Source organism: Haliotis rufescens, unplaced genomic scaffold, assembly GCF_023055435.1.
Source record: "Haliotis rufescens isolate VD_foot unplaced genomic scaffold, xgHalRufe1.0.p SCAF_14, whole genome shotgun sequence".
Classification (NCBI taxonomy): domain Eukaryota; kingdom Metazoa; phylum Mollusca; class Gastropoda; order Lepetellida; family Haliotidae; genus Haliotis; species Haliotis rufescens.
The window spans coordinates 18,179,915-18,195,779 of NW_025963824.1; the positions used below are offsets into that span (position 1 = coordinate 18,179,915).

The 15,865-nt window shown below is 43.3% G+C and overlaps 1 protein-coding gene across 1 annotated transcript; it reads left to right on the forward strand.

The window, feature by feature from the left end:
- Positions 1-337: 337 nt before the first annotated feature.
- Positions 338-4,383, forward strand: LOC124127078 (mucin-2-like). The gene is made up of 2 exons (XM_046490527.2): positions 338-1,700; positions 4,304-4,383. Exons 1-2 carry the CDS (start codon positions 338-340, stop codon positions 4,381-4,383), a joined length of 1,443 nt encoding a protein of 480 aa, XP_046346483.2.
- The last annotated feature ends 11,482 nt before the right edge of the window (positions 4,384-15,865 follow it).

The window sequence follows — 15,865 nt, forward strand, 5'->3', positions numbered from 1 at the left end:
TCAACTCGATCGTTATATTATCGGATTTATTTGTTTCATATTACTTCTAAAGGACATTAAATGATAGACATATTTCCATCATTTTGAGAAAGTACACAGCTCATTGGTCCTAGAAATATTCATTACTATCTTACCAGCCTGAGGTCTTTTTCTCTGTCGAAGGAATTTAACTCCATATATCAGTGGTCTGAAACTGTAAAACTAGATTGCTCGTTGCACTTGCCCATTGGTAATATTCCTAAGATTGCAGGACCAGTTGTCTGAGACGGCAGAGGTGAGGGGGAGACACGAGAGAACACATGTGACCACTACCAGACTAATTAACCCGTTATCGACTATGAAGCTGACTTCTTCATCTTCCACCCATCCCTGCAAATACGCTGAAGACAAACCCCCACATCACCTCCACAACCTGCCGTCCACCCTGCACCACCACCACATCAACACCACCTGCCGTCCACCCTGCACTACCACCACACCAACACCACCTGCCGTCCACCCTGCTCCACCACCACATCAACACCACCTGCCGTCCACCCTGCTCCACCACATCACCTCCACAACCTGCCGTCCACCTTGCACTACCACCACACCAACACCACCTGCCGTCCACCCTGCACAACCACCACACCAACACCACCTGCCGTCCACCCTGCTCCACCACCACACCTCCACAACCTGCTGTCCACCCTGCTCCACCACCACACCAACACCACCTGCCTACCAGCCTGCACCGCCACCACACCAACACCACCTGCCGTCCACCCTGCTCCACCACATCACCTCCACAACCTGCTGTCCACCCTGCTCCACCACCACATCAACACCACCTGCCTACCAGCCTGCACCACCACCACATCAACACAACCTGCCGTCCACCAAGCACCACCACCACATCAACACAACCTGCCGTCCACCCTGCTCCACCACCACACCTCCACAACCTGCTGTCCACCCTGCTCCACCACCACACCAACACCACCTGCCTACCAGCCTGCACCGCCACCACACCAACACCACCTGCCGTCCACCCTGCTCCACCACATCACCTCCACAACCTGCTGTCCACCCTGCTCCACCACCACATCAACACAACCTGCCGTCCACCAAGCACCACCACCACATCAACACAACCTGCCGTCCACCCTGCTCCACCACATCACCTCCACAACCTGCTGTCCACCCTGCTCCACCACCACATCAACACAACCTGCCGTCCACCCTGCACCACCACCACATCAACACAACCTGCCGTCCACCCTGCTCCACCACATCACGTCCACAACCTGCTCCACCACCACATCAACACAACCTGCCGTCCACCCTGCACCACCACCACATCAACACAACCTGCCGTCCACCCTGCACCACCAACACAACCTGCCGTCCACCCTGCACCACCACCACATCAACACAACCTGCCGTCCACCCTGCACCACCAACACAACCTGCCGTCCACCCTGCACCACCAACACCACCTGCCGTCCACCCTGCTCCACCACCACACCTCCACAACCTGCTGTCCACCCTGCTCCACCACCACACCAACACCACCTGCCTACCAGCCTGCACCACCACCACATCAACACAACCTGCCGTCCACCCTGCACCACCAACACCACCTGCCGTCCACCCTGCTCCACCACCACACCTCCACAACCTGCTGTCCACCCTGCTCCACCACCACATCAACACAAGCTGCCGTCCACCCTGCACCACCACCACATCAACACCACCTGCCACCCACACTGCACCACCACCACACCTCCACAACCGGTCGTCCACCATGGACCATCACCACACCACCTGCCGTCCACACTGCACCACATCAACACCTCCACAACCGGTCGTCCACCCTGCTACACCACCACCAAACCACCTGCCGTCTACACTGCACCACCACCACACCACCTGCCGTCCACACTGCACCACCAACACACCTCCACAACCGGTCGTCCACCCTGCTACACCACCACCACACCACCTGCCGTCCACACTACACCACCACCACACCTCCACAACCGGTCGTCCACCCTGCTACACCACCACCACACCACCTGCCGTCCACACTGCACCACCACCACACAAACACCACCTGCCACCCACACTGCACCACCACCACACTTCCACAACCGGTCGTCCACCATGGACCACCACAACACCACCTGCCGTCCACACTGCACCACATCAACACCTCCACAACCTGCCGTCCACCATGGACCACCACAACACCACCTGCCGTCCACACTGCACCACCACCACACCACCTGCCGCCCACACTGCACCACCACCACACCTTCACAACCTGCCGTCCACCCTGGACCACCACCAAACCACCTGCCGTCCACACTGCACCACCACCACATCTCCTGCCGTCCACCCTGCACCACCACCACATCAACACCACCTGCCGCCCACCCTGCACTACCACAACCACACCTCCACAACCTGCCGTCCACCCTGCACCACCACCACCACACCTCCACAACCTGCCGTCCACCCTGCACCACCAACACCACCTGCCGTCCACCCTGGACCACCACCACCACACCTCCAGAACCTGTCGTCCACCCTGCACCACCACCACCACACCTCCACAACCTGCCGTCCACCCTGCACCACCAACACCACCTGCCGTCCACCCTGCACCACCACCACCACACCTCCAGAACCTGTCTTCAACCCTGCACCACCTCCACCACCACACCTTCACACACTGCCGCCCACACCGCACCACCACAAATATATGCTTACTGCATATAACTAAACTATATAAGATATATTAAACTATAATGAACCGCAAAAGAAATGTCACTCCAAGTAACATTGCATGAAAAGTAAATAAATATCTGGGTACTTTTTGTCAAAGTTTCAAAATTTAACACTACCTTCTCCGGAAAAATATAAATTTGATGATAAAAAACAAAGCAGATGACAATAGAACCGATCGCCCAAACGCATCACGGCAACGGCCATGGTAACCCATGGTAGTTCCGTGAAAATTGAAATGCACATGCGTTCCCCCATTTCTTGCCCTATACAAATCCACCCAGATCGGATAACATTCATTCGTTTTTTAATTGCTACCACATGCCAAGATTGACAAGAAATCAGCGACGCCAAGCCCTTTGACGATTGCAAGCTGAACAAACCGCCCGGCAAGTAGCCAATGCATTTCAAGTCCACGTACGCGTAAGACCATATACAGGCTCCAGGAACGGTACCAGACCACCAACACTACAGATGACCGACCATGTAGTGGAAGACGAAGGGTCACCACCCGACGCCATGATCGTCAGATTGTGCGGCAGCATCTCCAAGATCACTTTGCTACTGCTGCTCGACAGACCATGGGGACACCAGCGACACATAAGTGCGGACACCGTGCGTCGTCGATTAACAAGCAGACACCTCCACTGTCACAGGCCACGCCGAGGACCCATTCTGACACCACGTCATCGCAAGGACCGTCTTCAGTGGGCAACACAGCACCAACATTGGCGCCACAAGCAGTGGAGAAGAGTCCTCTTCTCAGAAGAGAGCCGTTACTGTATCTCAACAGCAGATGGCAGAAGCTGGCGACGCCGTGGGAAACGTTATTCGGATGCTTGTGTTGTTGAGAGAGACTCGTGGGGTCAAAGCTCACTTGGCACGTCGCTGCAACCACGAGTTTTCAGTATGATAACGCCAATGCCCACACTGCGAGAGCAACAAGAGAGTTTCTCCAGCAGAATGACATCAGAACCACGCAGTGACCTGCCCTCAGTCCCGATTTAAACCCCATTGAGCACCTGTGGGACGAGATTCAAAGGCGGTTGAATGACATCCGACCAGGGCCGACAACTGCAGCTGAACTGCGTTAGGCGTTCCTCAGACTGTCGGCTCAAGTGCCTAAGGCCTTCATCAACTGCCTCATCAATTCCATGTATCGACGTTGCACGGCAGTCATCAATGCACATGGGCTGACACACGAGATACTGACTTGTGATGCCATTTTCTCAGAGACTAGTGTTGTGTTTCACTTTAAGAACACTTGACACAATAATTTCAACCTTGATGAGCGGTTTTGTCAAGTTTGTTGTTTTTTTAAATATCTCAAAGTACATTTACAGTGTTTGGACAAATAAAGCGTCTCATATATCTATCCATAGTGACGTTTCTTTTGCGGTTCAGTATATATTAGTGCAAAGACAATGAGGACCTGCAGAGTACCCGGAGATTTATTAATTGATTAATTGTAACTACATTCAAATGATCAAGCACGAACATCGTAGCATGTGCAGTATGTTGAATATCCATCCAGATACACGCCAGGGCATCCCGGTGCAAACCCATGACAGCAATTCCAACGTGTACAACGTTCGCCTGGACTCCGCGGTTTAAGGGAAGACGATATTGATCTCCCTCTGCATTATCGTTCGAGCCTTGGTACTAGATATATAGAACATTTACGGCATTAGGTTGATTATGCCATGTGATTCTTGTGATTATGTTGTCACAAGAAGCTCGACATTATAAGGAACATCATATATGTGATTAGCAAATTAAGACAATAAGTTACAATAACATGCATGTGGTTATTTCAATCAGTGGGTGCTGAAATGATTCGTTTCCTCAAGAACAGTTGTAGGCAGGTACCACTTCAAGCGCATTTTGTCATTGACATTTTAGAAGTTCTTATTAACTGTTTGATTCACATTTTAGATGTTCGTATTCTTCTTTCAATTATGTGTTCCTTATTTGATATATATTTCATACGCTTCACAGACAGTCGAACAAAGTCTATATGTTTCACACGCTTCACAGACAGTCGAACAAAGTCTATATGTTTCACACGCTTCACAGACAGTCGAACAAAGTCTATATGTTTCACACGCTTCACAGACAGTCAAACAAAGTCTATATGTTTCACACGCTTCACAGAAAGTCGAACATAGTCTATTTGTTTCATACGCTTCACAGACAGTCGAACAAAGTCTATATGTTTCACACGCTTCACAGACAGTCGAAGAAAGTAAATATGTTTCACACGCTTCACAGACAGTCAAACAAAGTCTATATGTTTCATACGCTTCACAGACAGTCGAACAAAGTCTATATGTTTCACACGCTTCACAGACAGTCGAACAAAGTCTATATGTTTCACACGCTTCACAGAAAGTCGAACATAGTCTATATGTTTCATACGCTTCACAGACAGTCGAACAAAGTCTATATGTTTCACACGCTTCACAGACAGTCGAAGAAAGTAAATATGTTTCACACGCTTCACAGACAGTCGAACAAAGTCTATATGTTTCATACGCTTCACAGACAGTCGAACAAAGTCTATATGTTTCACACGCTTCACAGACAGTCGAACAAAGTCTATATGTTTCACACGCTTCACAGACAGTCGAACAAAGTCTATATGTTTCACACGCTTCACAGACAGTCGAGCAAAGTCTATATGTTTCACACGCTTCACAGAGAGGCGAACAAAGTCTTTATGATTCACACGCTTCACAGACAGTCGAAGAAAGTCTATATGTTTCACACGCTTCACAGACAGTCGAACAAAGTCTATATGTTTCATTCGCTTCACAGAGAGTCGAACAAAGTCTATATGTTTCACACGCTTCACAGACAGTCGAACAAAGTCTATATGTTTCATTCGCTTCACAGAGAGTCGAACAAAGTCTATTTGTTTCACACGCTTCACAGACAGTCGAACAAAGTCTATATGTTTCACACGCTTCACAGACAGTCGAAGAAAGTCTATATGTTTCATACGCTTCACAGACAGTCGAACAAAGTCTATATGTTTCATACGCTTCACAGACAGTCGAACAAAGTCTTAATGTTTCACACGCTTCACAGAGAGTCGAACAAAGTCTACATGATTCACAAGCTTCACAGACAGTCGAACAAAGTTTATATGTTTCATACGCTTCACAGACAGTCGAAGAAAGTCTTAATGTTTCACACGCTTCACAGACAGTCGAAGAAAGTATATATGCATCACACGCTTCACAGACAGTCGAACAAAGTCTATATGTTTCACACGCTTCATAGACAGTCGAGCAAAGTCTATATGTTTCACACGCTTCACAGACAGTCGAACAAAGTCTATATGTTTCACACGCTTCACAGACAGTCGAACAAAGTCTATATGTTTCATACACTTCACAGAGAGTCGAACAAAGTCTATATGTTTCACACGCTTCACAGACAGTCGAAGAAAGTATATATGCATCACACGCTTCACAGACAGTCGAGCAAAGTCTATATGTTTCACACGCTTCACAGAGAGGCGAACAAAGTCTTTATGATTCACACGCTTCACAGACAGTCGAAGAAAGTCTATATGTTTCACACGCTTCACAGACAGTCGAACAAAGTCTTGCCAAATGATGAACGTACTTGAATCAACAAGTAGGATGCTACAATACAAATAGTATCTAAATGAGTGCAGTGGACATTGTATGGCTAAACAGTTAACCACACGAGTGAAATCAACGTGAGTAACGAACCTTAGCGTTAACCTGCACATGGTAAGATACAGCATGGTGAGATAGGAACGGTCACAACTGTGTCAGGTATACATTCACCATGCCTTCCTTCTGTGTGTAGACGACAATGTCGTTTGGGGAAAACAAACTCGCGTTCACAAAAACATTATATTTTCAAAAAATGACTGAAATGAAATGAAACTAAACTTAGACATCCTTTAAACCCAAGCTGTAATCTGTGTTTTTACAAGAACACTTCCAGACAGTGTCAGTGCTGAACCCTTGCTCATGTGCTCATATTGGAAATACTTTTGTATTACCCGTAGAATTACATGCAACTTTGTAAACACCAAAAATACGCATTGGGAAAGGTTATGAAAACTGCGCATTTGACAGCAGGAAGCGGGTATTATAGTTTGTCATGAAACAAGTTGATGCATTGTTTGTACCAATCTTACTGTATGGTACAGAATTAAAGGTTATGAAAATATATGTACGAAATACGACTTATCTCCATGACACTATTTCAACAACATCATTCAAACACACCTCAAACACATCTTCTGTACCACCAGTTTATGGCGTGGCGCTTTTAGTACATCCACGCTAACCCCTGTACAACACCTCGTCCCTGCCACCACCACGTGCACCCCCTACCTCCACCCCCACCCCCACCGGCACTTTCAGTATACACCAGCATGTATGTACATCCACGTCACGAAACTAGTGGACAGAATTCAACATATCAGGAAGACTAAAGCACTCTGTCACGCGGCCAAAGCATTCAGGGTCTCAATAATACACTAGATAAGTGAAAATTGGTTCTTCGGGGGATTTAAGGTTTTGATAAAAGCTGTCCCTGTCATGCGACATGTTGAAGCCGGCTGGCGTCATATCCATCCATTACATTCGGTGTTCCCCCGGTAGTTGCTTCCCGTGCCGCCAGCAGGCGCTGCTCATACATAAACACACCGACGTGCACACGAGCCACACTTTAGTTTCTACTGCGTATTTTCAAATGAAATATTTACCATTGTTATGTGTCACTGAATCCATTGACTCTGCTTAATCTGAGCGGCTAAATGTCTAGGTGATAATGCCCCCACTGCCTTTCCCCCGGCTACGACAATCATCTTCTGCCGTGCACTCGTCTACAAAGATACGGATACCTCAAGCAAAGCGACACGATACTTACATATATTCTCAAATTAATAAAAATTAAGATTTGAGGTCAATCTTCTTTCCACTGTGTTGTGTTATGAGTGGGGATGGTTTTATCGTAAGAAATAAATTCTTGAAAACAATAATTATACTGGGCATAGGATTGCGTAAATGTAGCGTCGGGTGGGATGACAAAGCAGGCCGTGCGGGTCTTCTCTTCCACTTCATGAACAGAACAGAACAGAACAGAACAGAACAGAACAGAACAGAACAGAAACAGATATTTATTCATGAAAAAGGCTTGAGCTTCTGCCCCTCGTCTAGCAGATACAACAAAATATATATTGACAATGGAGGTAGGACCCGATTTCATATTTACTGTCAACAGGACAGTTTGTATTTAGAAATGTATAACAGTTGTGTTTTACAACTTGTTTGTAGCAGGCTAACTTGTTTTAATTCAGATTGCCTTTCCCAATAATATTTATGCATATACTTTGATCTGTTATCTTTATATCTGAGACATATTAATAGAACATGATACTCATGTTCAAGTACGTTAACACTTCTAGCTTGACAATAATCATAATATCTAAGAGCTTTGATAATGTTGTGATATCGTCAAACTTCTATTTTTAACTTGTGACTCGGTGTTCTTGGACCACGTTGTAAAATATTGAGGCATAATTCATAACCAAAAGATACTTTTTGATTTCTATATAACATCAACTTTCTACTATTATTGAGATCTGAGTTCCATTTTTTGTATATAATTATCAAAAGGTCTTTGTTTAAGAGACAAATATCATAGGATTTACAGACAAGAGATTTAACCACACATATGTAAAACCATTTGTACACAACATATCTTTTACATACCATGCCCAATTTTTCACACCTTTATCACAATGCGGAAAACAAACATTATAAGCAGCCTGTAATATACAATAATAAGTATTATCTAATATAAACCAGTACTTTAACATTCTATAAAATGTATTTATGTAATTATGATACCGACCTAATTCTTCATATACTGCAATATTACATGCCATTGAATGTACTTTTAATACTTTCTTACATAATTTAAGATGCACCCGTTCAGGGGCGTTTACCGTACTCCATATCTCACAACCATTGAGCATTGTAGATGTAACGAAAGAATCAAATAATTGGAATAATGTTTTGGGTGTAAAATTACAATTTCTAATATTTGATAACAATACATTCATAGCTTTTACACCTTTCCCAGCTACTGTTTTGTAACACAAAGAAAATGATCCAGTACTTGTAAAAAACGTTTCCTTAGTAGCAAAACTGTTTGCCCACTTCAAACTGTTCATCATGATCATTTCCCTCTTTTACTAAATATCATTACCTTCGTTTTATCGACGTTTATGTGTGAATCCCATTCTTTACAGTAATTGTGCAAGCTACTTAATGGCATTTGGTGCCCATTTCAGATACGATAACCATATCATCAGCAAATAATATCATACATAGGTTAACCAAATCAATCAACAATCCTGTATCTATATTTTCTTGAAGTTTGAGTTCCAAAATACAAAAAAAGAGTATAGGCGACAGCCCCTCCCTTTGTTTGATTCCAGCACCAAGCTGGTAGAAAACAACTGTAGTTTGTATTAAGCCGGTAGAAAACAACAGAGTGTTGAATTAAGCTGGTACAAAACAAGAGTAGTTTGTATTAAGCTGGTAGAAAACAACAGAGGTTGAATTAAGCTGGTACAAAACAACTGTAGTTTGTATTAAGCAGGTAGAAAACAACAGAGGTTGAATTAAGCTGGTACAAAACAAGAGTAGTTTGTATTAAGCCGGTAGAAAACAACAGAGGTTGAATTCAGCTGGTACAAAACAAGAGTAGTTTGTATTAAGCTGGTAGAAAACAACAGAGGTTGAATTAAGCTGGTACAAAACAACTGTAGTTTGTATTAAGCTGGTAGAAAACAACAGAGGTTGAATTAAGTTGGTACAAAACAATAGTAGTTTGTTTTAAGCCGACAGAAAACAACAGAGGTTGAATTAAGCTGGTACAAAACAAGAGTAGTTTGTATTGAGCTGGTAGAAAACAACAGAGGTTGAATTAAGCTGGTACAAAACAATAGTAGTTTGTATTAAGCAGGTAGAAAACAACAGAGGTTGAATTAAGCTGGTACAAAACAAGAGTAGTTTGTATTAAGCCGGTAGAAAACAACAGAGGTTGAATTCAGCTGGTACAAAACAATAGTAGTTTGTATTAAGCTGGTAGAAAACAACAGAGGTTGAATTAAGCTGGTACAAAACAACTGTAGTTTGTATTAAGCTGGTAGAAAACAACAGAGGTTGAATTTGGCTGGTACAAAACAAGAGTAGTTTGTATTAAGCCGGTAGAAAACAACAGAGGTAAAATTAAGCTGGTACAAAACAATAGTAGTTTGTTTTAAGCCGACAGAAAACAACAGAGGTTGAATTAAGCTGGTACAAAACAAGAGTAGTTTGTATTAAGCTGGTAGAAAACAACAGAGGTTGAATAAAGCTGGTACAAAACAATAGTAGTTTGTATTAAGCCGGTAGAAAACAACAGAGGTTGAATTAAGCTGGTACAAAACAATAGTAGTTTGTATTAAGCTGGTAGAAAACAACAGAGGTTGAATTAAGCTGGTACAAAACAACTGTAGTTTGTATTAAGCTGGTAGAAAACAACAGAGGTTGAATTTGGCTGGTACAAAACAAGAGTAGTTTGTATTAAGCCGGTAGAAAACAACAGAGGTTAAATTAAGCTGGTACAAAACAATAGTAGTTTGTTTTAAGCCGACAGAAAACAACAGAGGTTGAATTAAGCTGGTACAAAACAAGAGTAGTTTGTATTAAGCTGGTAGAAAACAACAGAGGTTGAATAAAGCTGGTACAAAACAATAGTAGTTTGTATTAAGCCGGTAGAAAACAACAGAGGTTGAATTAAGCTGGTACAAAACAACTGTAGTTTGTATTAAGCCGGTAGAAAACAACAGAGGTTGAATTAAGCTGGTACAAAACAAGAGTAGTTTGTATTAAGCAGGTAGAAAACAACAGAGGTTGAATTAAGCTGGTACAAAACAATAGTAGTTTGTATTAAGCAGGTAGAAAACAACAGAGGTTGAATTAAGCTGGTACAAAACAAGAGTAGTTTGTATTAAGCTGGTAGAAAACAACAGAGGTTGAATTAAGCTGGTACAAAACAACTGTAGTTTGTATTAAGCTGGTAGAAAACAACAGAGGTTGAATTAGGCTAGTTGAAAAACAACAGAAGTTTGTATTAAGCTGAAAACAAACAAACGTGGAATTAGACTGGTAGAAAACAATAGAGCTTGAGGTAAGCTGGTAGAAAAAAAGGGGGTTGAAGTAAGCCATGTAGAAAACAACAGACGTTCAATTAGGCTAAGTAGAAAACAACAGCGGTTGAACTAAGCTAGGAAGAAAACAACAGAGTTTGAACTAAGCTAGGAAGAAAACAACAGACGTTTAATTAGGCTAAGTAGGAAACAACAGACGTTGAATTAGGCTAAGTAGGAAACAACAGAGGTTGAATTAAGCTAAGTAGAAAAAAACAGAGGTTGAACTAAGCTAGGGAGAAAACAACAGAGGTTGAACTAAACTCGGAAGAAAACAACAGACGTTTAATTAGGCTAAGTAGAAAACAACACAGGTTGAATGAAGCTAAGTATGGTCCCTGTAACGGTGTTAATATAAGTGGTGTGGACACTGTTACAGTGTGAATATAAGTGGTGTGGACACTGTTACGGTGTGAATATAAGTGATGTGGACCCTGTTACGGTGTTAATATAAGTGGTGTGGACTCTGTTACAGTGTGAATATAAGTGGTGTGGACACTGTTACGGTGTGAATATAAGTGGTGTGGACCCTGTTACGGTGTTAATATAAGTGCTGTGGACTCTGTTACAGTGTGAATATAAGTAACGTGGACACTGTTACAGTGTGAATATAAGTGGTGTGGACCCTGTTACATTGTGAATATAAGTGGTGTGGACCCTGTTACATTGTGAATATAAGTGGTGTGGACCCTGTTACGGTGTTAATATAAGTGATGAGGATCCTGTTACAGTGTGAATATAAGTGTTGTGTACACTGTTGCACTGTGGATATAAGTGGTGTGGACCCTGTAACAGTGTGAATATAAGTTGTGTGGACCATGTTAGAGTGTGAATATAAGTGGTGTGGACCCTGTAACAGTGTGAATATAAGCGGAATGGACCCTGTATTACTGTAGATATAAGTGGTGTGGACACTGTTACAGTGTGAATATAAGTGGTGTGGACCCTGTTACAGTGTGAATATAAGTGATGTGCACCCTGTAACAGTGTGAATATAAGTTCTGTGGACCCTGATACGGTGTGAATATAAGTGATGTGGACCCTGATACAGTGTGAATAAAAGAGGTGTGGACCCTGTTACAGTGTGAATATAAGTGGTGTGGACACTGTTACAGTGTGAATATAAGTGGTGTGGACACTGTTACGGTGTGAATATAAGTGGTGTGGACCCTGTTACGGTGTTAATATAAGTGCTGTGGACTCTGTTACTGTGTGAATATAAGTAACGTTGACACTGTTACAGTGTGAATATAAGTGGTGTGGACCCTGTTACGGTGTGAATATAAGTGGTGTGGACCCTGTTACAGTGTGAATATAAGTGGTGTGGACACTGTTAATCGGTGTGAATATAAGTGGTGTGGACCCTGTTACAGTGTGGATATAAGTGTTATGGGCCCTGTTACAGTGTGAATATAAGTGGTCAAGACCCTGATACGGTGTGGTGTGGACATTGTTACAGTGTGAATATAAGTGGTGGGACCCTGTAACAGTGTGTATTAAACGTGGTGTGGACCCTGTAATGGTGTGAATATCAGTGGTGTGGACCCTCTTACGTTGTGAATATAAGTGGTTTGGACCCTTTTACAGTGTGAATATAAGTGGTGTTGACCCTGTTACAGTGTAAATATCAGCGGAATGGACCCTGTAACAGTGTGGATATAAGAGGTGTGGACCCTTTTACGGTGTGAATATAAGTGATGTGGATCCTGTTACAGTGTGAATATAAGTGGTGTGGTCCCTGTTACAGTGTGAATATAAATGATGTGGACCCTGTTACAGCGTGAATATAAGTTCTGTGGACCCTGTTATAGTGTGGATATAAGTAACGTGGACACTGTTACTGTGTGAATTTAAGTGGTGTGGACCCTGTAACAGTGTGAATATAAGTGATGTGGACCATATTACGGTGTGAATATCAGCGTTGTGCACACTGTTACAGTGTGGATATAAGTGGTGTGGACACTGTTACAGTGATAATATTAGCGAAATGGACCCTGTAACAGTGTGAATATAAGTGGTTTGGACCCTGTAACAGTGTGAATATAAGTTGTGTGGACAATGTTACAGTGTGAATATAAATGGTGTTGACCCTGTCACAGTGTGAATATAAGTGGTTTGGACCCTGTAACAGTGTGAATATAAGTTGTGTGGACAATGTTACAGTGTGGATATAAGTGGTGTTGACCCTGTCACAGTGTGAATATAAGCGGAATGGACCCTGTATTTGTGTGGATATAAGTGGTGTGGACACTGTTACAGTGTGAATATAAGTGGTGTGGACCCTGTTACAGTGTGAATATAAGTGATGTGGACCCTGTTAGAGTGTTAATATAAGTGGTGTGGACCCTGATACGGTGTGAATATAAGAGGTGTGGACCCTGTTACAGTGTGGACATAAGTGGTGAGGACACTGTTACAGTGTGAATATAAGTTGCGTGAACCCTGTAACAGTGTGGTATAAGTGGTGTGGACCATGTTACAGTGTAAATATAAGTGGTGTGGGTCCTGTTACACTGTGAATATAAGTGGTGTGGACCCTGTTATGGTGTGAATATAAGTGGTGTAGACGCTGTTATGGTGTGAATATAAGTGGTGTGGACCCTGTTACAGTGTGAATATAAGTGGTGTGGACACTGTTACAGTGTATATAAGTGGTGTGGACCCTGTTACGGTGTGAATATAAGTGGTGTGGATCCTGTTACAGGGTGAATATAAGCGGAATGGACCCTGTAACAGTGTGGATATAAGTGGTGTGGACACTTTTACAGTGTGAATATAAGTGGTGTGGACCCTGTAACAGTGAAGATAAAAGTGGTGTGGACAATATTATGGTGTGAATATAAGTGGTGTAGACCCTGTTACGGTGTGAATATAAGTGGTGTGGACCCTGTGACGGTGTGAATATAAGTGGTGTTGACCCTGTGATGGTGTGAATATAAGTGGTGGTAACCCTTCTGCTGTGAAGATAAGTTGTTTTGACCCTGTTACGGTGGTAATAAAAGTGGTGTGGACCCTGTTATGGTGTGAACATAAGTGACGTGGACCCTGTTACAGTGTGAATATAAGTGGTGTGGACCCTGTTACAGTGTAAATATAAGCGGAATGGGCCCTGTAACAGTGTGGATATAAGTGGTGTGGACCCTTTTACGGTGTGAATATAAGTGATGCGGACCCTGTTACAGTGTGAATATAAGTGGTGTGGACCCTGTAACAGTGTGAATATAAGTGATGTGGACCCTGTTACAGTGTGAATATAAGTGGTGTGGACCCTGTAACAGTGTGCATATAAGTGGTGTGGACCCTGTAACAGTGTGAATATAAGTGGTGTGGACACTGTTATGGTGTGAATATGAGTGGTGTGGACCCTGAAACAGTTTGAATATAAGCGGAATGGACCCTGTAACAGTGTGGATATATGGTGTGGACCCTTTTACGGTGTGAATATAAGTGGTGTGGACCCTGTTACAGTGTGAATATAAGTGGTGTTGACTCTGTTTTAGTGTGAATATAAGTGGTGTGGACCCTGTAACAGTGTGGATATATGGTGTGGACCCTTTTACGGTGTGAATATAAGTGGTGTGGACCCTGTTACAGTGTGAATATAAGTGGTGTTGACCCTGTTTAGTGTGAATTTAAGTGGTGTGGACCCTGTTACAGTGTGAATATAAGTGGTGTCGACCCTGTTACAGTGTAAATATAAGCGGAATGGACCCTGTAACAGTGTGGATATATGGTGTGGACCCTTTTACGGTGTGAATATAAGTGGTGAGGACCCTGTTACAGTGTGAATATAAGTGGTGTTGACCCTGGTTTATTGTGAATATAAGTGGTGTGGACACTATTATGGTGTGAATATAAGTGTTGTTGACCCTGTTCAAGAGTGAATATAAGTGGTGTTGACCCTGTGACGGTGTGAATATAAGTGGTGTGGACCCTGTTACCGTGTGAATATAAGTGGTGTTGACCCTGTTCCAGAGTGAATATAAGTGGTGTGGACCCTGTTACATTGTGAATATAAGTGGTGTGGACCCTGTTACGGTGTTAATATAAGTGATGAGGATCCTGTTACAGTGTGAATATAAGTGTTGTGTACACTGTTACACTGTGGATATAAGTGGTGTGGACCCTGTAACAGTGTGAATATAAGTTGTGTGGACCATGTTAGAGTGTGAATATAAGTGGTGTGGACCCTGTAACAGTGTGAATATAAGCGGAATGGACCCTGTATTACTGTAGATATAAGTGGTGTGGACACTGTTACAGTGTGAATATAAGTGGTGTGGACCCTGTTACAGTGTGAATATAAGTGATGTGCACCCTGTAACAGTGTGAATATAAGTTCTGTGGACCCTGATACGGTGTGAATATAAGTGATGTGGACCCTGATACAGTGTGAATAAAAGAGGTGTGGACCCTGTTACAGTGTGAATATAAGTGGTGTGGACACTGTTACAGTGTGAATATAAGTGGTGTGGACACTGTTACGGTGTGAATATAAGTGGTGTGGACCCTGTTACGGTGTTAATATAAGTGCTGTGGACTCTGTTACTGTGTGAATATAAGTAACGTTGACACTGTTACAGTGTGAATATAAGTGGTGTGGACCCTGTTACGGTGTGAATATAAGTGGTGTGGACCCTGTTACAGTGTGAATATAAGTGGTGTGGACACTGTTAATCGGTGTGAATATAAGTGGTGTGGACCCTGTTACAGTGTGGATATAAGTGTTATGGGCCCTGTTACAGTGTGAATATAAGTGGTCAAGACCCTGATACGGTGTGGTGTGGACATTGTTACAGTGTGAATATAAGTGGTGGGACCCTGTAACAGTGTGTATTAAACGTG